This window comes from Lactuca sativa, chromosome 3 (assembly GCF_002870075.4).
Source record: "Lactuca sativa cultivar Salinas chromosome 3, Lsat_Salinas_v11, whole genome shotgun sequence".
NCBI lineage: Eukaryota > Viridiplantae > Streptophyta > Magnoliopsida > Asterales > Asteraceae > Lactuca > Lactuca sativa.
In genome coordinates, this window is record NC_056625.2 from 51,000,160 (window position 1) to 51,007,197 (window position 7,038).

The window sequence follows — 7,038 nt, forward strand, 5'->3', positions numbered from 1 at the left end:
AGCCTTTAACATCACCAAACTAGTAGGTTTCTCCACTAGAAATGGTACAAAGGTTGATGTTGATGTTTGTACATGATTGATGCTTTAAAATCGTCAAACCATTGGGTTTTTCCACTCAGATATGGTAAGAAATGGTTGCACTATCTCTTATAATAAGCTGGATAACATTCTAAATAGTTGGATGTGGTAGCCATCTTTTTTCAATCGTGTTTTTTCCTAGCATTCATGGATATGTGTTGTGGGTTCATTGGCTTAGATATTTATACACAGGAGATTTATGTGTGTTGGGTGAAATCTTATCATCCTTGATTTGTGAAAAGCTTGAGGATTGGATTTTCAGAGAGTTTAGATAATGAAGTTATTTTGGAGGATGTGGTTTCTGAAAAAGTCAACGTATTGTTGCCAACATTCTAAATGTCCATATGAGATGCACGTTCAACATATAGTTTATTCATTGTTATCCAATAGCAAACAAATGATACACCAACCTATGAAAAACCATGTAATTTGAGACATTATACGTCTTACAACTCAAACCATATGTTCATAATCATAAAATTAAGTGACTCTCGCGAGTACTTAAATGATTGAACATAAAATAGTTTTGTAAGAAATAAAAAATACTCGCAAGTCGCAAGACATTAATTAGGGAGCTTAATATTTGAAAATGTGATATCGCTAATTCGCAAGAATGATTGCACGTGATTCATGGGTGTTTTTTGTTAAATACATTAAATTGGGCTTTTGTGTATAATGGGTCTCCCATGATAGATTTTTTTTAGTTAATAACTCATTTTTTTTTTCTTATGGATTCAAAAGTCAACATTGTACTATGTTTATTTTTTTAAAAAACAAATACAACTGAAACTGTTCGCCACATAAATTAGAAAAAAGAAATACGTCATATTAATCTATTATCCGATAAGCTAAAACTATAAAAAAAAAAAAAAAAAAAAATTAAATACAGGGTACTTCCGGTATGTATTCTCTTAACTTGTGATACTCATTGGCAATCCCTCTAATTCCCATCCCCATACATTCGATTGGAAATCAAAATCCCATATATTCAAATTCGATTCCAATTGATCGCAAGATGATGCATAATCATTCCCCAATTCCAGTTCGTTCGAGAATCCTTGGTCATTCTCCAATTCCTTTACGTTCGAGTATCCTTGGAGTAAAATCATGAGTCTCTGAGACATTTCCTCTGTTTCAATCTATATCCACAATCAAATCAACTATTTTAGAAACAACGATGATAAAAGCAGATCAAGTAGAAGAAATCAGGGTTTATGGTAACGGGATTCACCTTTTTGTGGCGGATATGGAAGGTAGAATGGCCGGAGCTCGAAAAATTTGCGAGGGCTACCTCACTGCTATACTGATCAAGTAACCGGACAACGTCATAAAAATCCGATTGAGTAGTCAATCCTGTTATCAAAACAACATCAAGATCTGGACTCATTTCGTGGATCTGAATATCAATTGATTTGTATTTGTTGCTATTCGTGCTCTCGTGTGATCTCTTCTTTGTACTCGACAACTGTTCCTTCCTGATCTGGCTCATCTCCAAGCTGGATTTCAAGCTTTGAATGTACTCAATCGTTCGATCCACTCGATCCGACACTTGGTCACCTCCCTGAATCCAAAAAAGAAGAAGTTATAATCGGTTTCAGATTAACGAACAAAACGAATTGATGAGATATGAAGACGTGAATAAGAAGCAGAAGCAATTCAAGTGATTAAAACCTTGGAGATGAGATGGGGAGGGATGAGAGAGAAGAGACGGGAATAGAGAAACTTCATTTGGTTCCTTCTGATCTTTTCTGTTACTTTCCTTTCTGGTTTCTTCATGTTGCCCCTTTCCATGGTAAAATCTCATACAAAGTTGCGAATAACAAATAATATTTTGAAGTTTGAACTAAGTTATATATATAATACCATAAATGGAGGGGTGTGTGTGTGTGTGTTTTCATTACCATGTAGGTTTGAAAAGGGAAAGCCAGCAGAAAAAGGAGGCATCTGGCATGTCGTTGTCAAGGGGAAGAAGATGAAGGAACGATGTAATTACAAGTGACGTCGCCTTTCTTTCGTCATCACTCATCATGTTCATATGTCATGAGTCATGTGTTTGCTTTTCTTTTTCAAAGTGGAAGATGGAATCAGATTTCAACCCCAAAAATGGCCGAAAGAATAATCTCACTCAAATATTCAAGCACCTTTTTGACAGACTTATATATACAAACATTAATGGCTAAAAGAATAATTTAATTTCGCTCAAATATTCTAGCATCTTTGTGAAAAACTTATATATAAACATTTGGTGATTCTAATTATTCTATTCTCACCCGTTTGTATCTAATTCTCACTTTTATTCTATAAATAAGTACTTTTTAATATAAGCCTTTTATTTTTTTTTTATCAATAGCCAAAAAATGATTATTTCCATAAAATGTCCATTAGTATTTATTTTGGTTTAGTTTATGGAAAAAGGGTTATTAATAGCCACAAAAGGGTTATATCATAAAATAATAATTCTTGCTCAAATATTCAAGCACTTTTTGACATATTTATATATAAACATTTGGTGATTCTGCTCTCATCTGTTTGTATTTGATTCTATAAATAAATATTTTATTAATAATATATTATGAGTGATGATAAGATCCTTGAGAGCCTCCACAATATAAGTATTATAGGAGTTGAATGAGATGATGATTATGATTGAATATAGGTTGAATGGAGTATGGATGATGAAATATAATAAAGTTGAATGATTACTGAATGATTTAATAGAAAGAATAAATGATTAAATATGTGTTTAATTGATGATATGTCGATCCCTTGAACTTGAATTCAATGGATTATAAATACCCTAATTATGTGTAACTATATGAATACTCGTACGTTGCGCTAGGAATGACAATGGGGCGGGTTCGGGACGGGACATGGTTTTCCAAATCCGTCCCGATATCTTTCGGGTATCTTATCGGGGCGCCCTGTTGGGTTCGGGTTTTTCTGTCAGGTTTCGGGTATCTTATTGGATTTACAACAATTCATAACGAAATTTTTATTTTGTTTTAGGGTACCCCGATGTCTTATAAAAAATACGTGTTCTAGCCTCCCTTTTAAATTAAAAATATGATGAATCACTTTAATAAAATTAACTCGACATTATATTAAAAATTATTTGATTTAATTTTAGTGTAATACGTCAAAACATAACAAATGATCATTCACACCAGATTGTTAATAACTAAAATAGATTGTCCACAGTAAATATTTTATCCTTGAATGTGTGCAATTAACATATATATATATATATATATATATATATATATATATATATATATATATACACGGGACGGGTCGGGTCGGGTCGGGGTGAGGATAACACACTCCCTGCCCCGAACCCGATAAGAAACTCGACAACGACCCGTTACCCGACCCGAAATAATCAGGTTTCGAGTTTCCCTGTCGAGTTGGGGTTTTTTTTTTTGCGATTCCTACGTTGCGCATGATTAAAACTTTGTTAATTAAAAATTTAAAATTATGACAAAAATATTAAACATAATAAAATAATATATATATATATATATATATATATATATATATATATATATATATATATATATATATATATATATATATATAAAATTAAAAATAACTGTACCATTGTTATTATAGAGATAATGGTTTTTTATACTAATTTGTTATAACATATTTTAATTATCTTAAATATATGATAAAATAGATACATACTAAAACCAGATCCTCTGATTAATCACTACACGTTAAGTTATAGATGAAAATAAAAATAAATTTATTTTTTTGGTTTATAGCAATATTGAACTATTAATAGCTAATCAATTTAGATGAATATTTTTGTGATCATATCAATTCAATGAAATTTATTTGTAGGTTGCCTGTAAATTTTGACATCTTGATTTAGTTTTGATATGTAACATTATATTTAAACTTTTATTATTTTTATATACTTAAGATACTACCTTTTTTCAAAAAAATATTTTTGATGATTTTTTTAATTTGATATTTAAATTTAAGTTTTCTATTTAAGATTAACCAATGTAATCATTATATTAATACATAAACTAGAAAAGATTCTCCGGCGTTGCCGGGGTCGGAAGGTATTTTTTTGTAAAGTAAAGTAGCATGTTGAATTGCATTGAGATAATCTAGTAAACGAAGATAAACAATGTCATCTAATTACATAAATAAAGAAATCTAAATCATTACTTCTTGCAATAAATGAGGAAAATAAAGAAATTGTCTCACAAATTGAACTTTATTGTCATGTATGGCAGCGGCTGGAAAACCAATCCATAAAATATAGACCGTTGTTGTTTGTCCGTTAATGTGAGGGTAATTTGGTCTTTTAAGGTAGTAGGGACTGAATTTGTGACGACGGGTAAACCATATGGACCATTTATGTAATTTTGGCGGCGATGGTGGTGGCAGCTGGTGGGTGGCTTTATGGTAATAAAAAAAAGTCGGATTAGGAGTAAAAGAGTGATTTCTGTTTCCATCGTTGTCCTCAATGTGTTAAATTTGGTAAACCACGGGGACCAATCGTGTAATTTTGTCTAATAATAATAATAATAATAATAATAATGAGGACCATTTCTGCCAAAAGACTAAATACTAATAATATGTAATAAAATGGGAGAGTTATGAAAAATTCAAACCAAAGTGAAAGAGTTGTTTGTGAACAAAAACATAAAGGTGAAGGGTCAATGTTGTAAGTAGTTTTTTAAAAGCAACATAAGTTAGAGGACCAAAAGTGACAAAAAAAAATTGACAAAAAAAGAGGAACAAACATACATAACTTTAGGGACCAATCTTGCCAAACACTTAGTGATCCGTTAGATCAATATCCTGGTTATAGGATGGTTGCTATGTTAGAGATCAGTTAGATCAGTATCCTGGTTATAGGATGGTTGTTATGTTAGTGACCGGTTAGATCGATATCCTGGTTATAGGATGGTTGCCATGATTAGTGATCTGTTAGATCTGTATGGCTATATATACTTGCTAGCTAGCGTATGATATGTATGTGCACATGTTTGTTGGTTTTGGGGAATGGGTTGAGGCAGGTCCTGCTTTGTTTTGTAGGCCAAGATACCCAAGACGGACCGAATAGACTATAGACCCGGTTAGGGTATACTAGTCAGGCCGAAGGCCCGTCGAGCGGTCTGGATAAGCTGTAGGCCCTGCGAGGCGGTCCAAATGTGCCGAAGGTGCGGAGAGCGGTCCAGATAGGCTGAAGGCCTGCGAGGCGGTCCAGTCAGGCTGATGGATTATTATGCATGTTGTGTTTGTTTATATGATATGGTTATATATGTATGTCCTTGGTATTTTGGGGGTAACTCACCAAGCCTTCGAGCTTACATTTATCAATTATTGTTTCAGGTATTTCTGATGATCGCGGGAAGGCGAAGGCGTGATCGCACACCTCCTTATATTTTCATGATTTGATTTTGGGGATACTCTGATGTTTAAACTATTTTGAAAACAAATTGTAATAATTAATGGTTTTAAATGTTTTTTTAAGTTTTAAATTGGCTTGAATTTTTATGGGTGTTACACTCCGACTGCTGGCTCATGAAAATCCTAAACTATCACAAAAACAAACATACAATTAGCAATTAGATTACCATCATTGACTAAAGATCCAAACTTAGGGCAAATGTACACTTTACCCTTCCCCAATTGGGCCAAGGCCTAATGTCCAAATTTTGATCCAAAAGGCCTAAATTACTTCAAGACTCATAATTGGCACAATTTTCCAAATTGGGCCCAACCCCTTATTGAGCCTTATCCTAAGGTGCAATTTTCCAACCGGCCCAAAACACTCATGCTCACAAAGTCCAATGAGGGCCCAAGCCATACAATCCCAAAAGGTGGCCCAAAACCCGAAGCCCAAACTCAAAAGCCCATATACGACGTACATTGGGCGTACACCGGAGGTAGACAGGGCGTACATGAACCTCGCATTAACCACCATCAGGGTGGCTGACCAAGTACGCGGGGCGTACTCATCCCTACGCGAGGTGTACCCTCGCAGATCCAAAATTCCATTAAGTGCTTAATGACTTAAGCACTTAAACCCAAATTACAGATCCATGGTCCAAATGCACCCTAGAGTCATAAAGTCTCCAACTTTATGAATTTACATGTCCATAAGCTCTTAATACAAGGTCTTAATCCATTAAGACCCTTTTTCCAAATACATGAGACACTTCTGGTCATTGGGACCTCATTTTTATGACTAAGGACCCTTCCTAGGGTCTAGAAGGACAACCCAAAATGTCCAAAATCAAACATGCACAACAATGAGATTTTTAGGGACAAAAGAACTGATGGGTTTGAGCCAACAGAACATCCTATGTGCTCATGCAAACCCTAATGCTTGGATATAGGTTTATCTATTATACATGCATTCATCCAAGTCTTGCAAACCCTAGATCTAGTGAGTATAATTCAAAATTAACATAAAAAAGCAGATCTAGATGATTACCTTTTCTTGGAAGCTTGAATCTTTTGTCCTTGGAGCTTAGAGTCACAAATGTCACTCCTCTAATGGCTTACAAACACCAATAGCAAGAGGATGATCTTGGAGAGAGGTTGGAGGCTCTAGAATTCGACTCTTGCACTCTTAGGAATATGGTTAGCCGATTTATGAAGCCTAAGGGGTCTATTTATACTTATGCTGCTATGGTTTCGGTCAAAACCCTAATTGGATAGCTTAGGCCTTTAAACAGTCCAAAGAATCTTCCAGAATGAGGCCTTGGATGAAAATTAGATGGGCTCCCACTCTATTTTCGTCCACCCCTTAATCCCAAAGGATTCTCAGCCCAAATCAACTATCACACAATTGACAGTTCCATTCCCCTTTATTTAATTAATCTCTTTTAGCCACAAAATTAATTCTTAGTTAATTCTTGTCTAATATTAATTAAACTATATGATTTATCTTTTAATATATTATTCATATAACATATTAATAAATCATAATAA

At 33.9% G+C, this 7,038-nt stretch overlaps 1 protein-coding gene across 1 annotated transcript; it reads right to left on the reverse strand.

Moving 5' to 3' along the window:
• Positions 1-817: 817 nt before the first annotated feature.
• Positions 818-2,012, reverse strand: LOC111891843 (uncharacterized). The gene is made up of 3 exons (XM_023887906.3): positions 1,750-2,012; positions 1,310-1,639; positions 818-1,217 (listed from the first exon to the last, which is right to left on the reverse strand). Exons 1-3 carry the CDS (start codon positions 1,867-1,869, stop codon positions 990-992), a joined length of 678 nt encoding a protein of 225 aa, XP_023743674.1. The 5' UTR covers positions 1,870-2,012; the 3' UTR covers positions 818-989.
• Between the last annotated feature and the right edge of the window lie 5,026 nt (positions 2,013-7,038).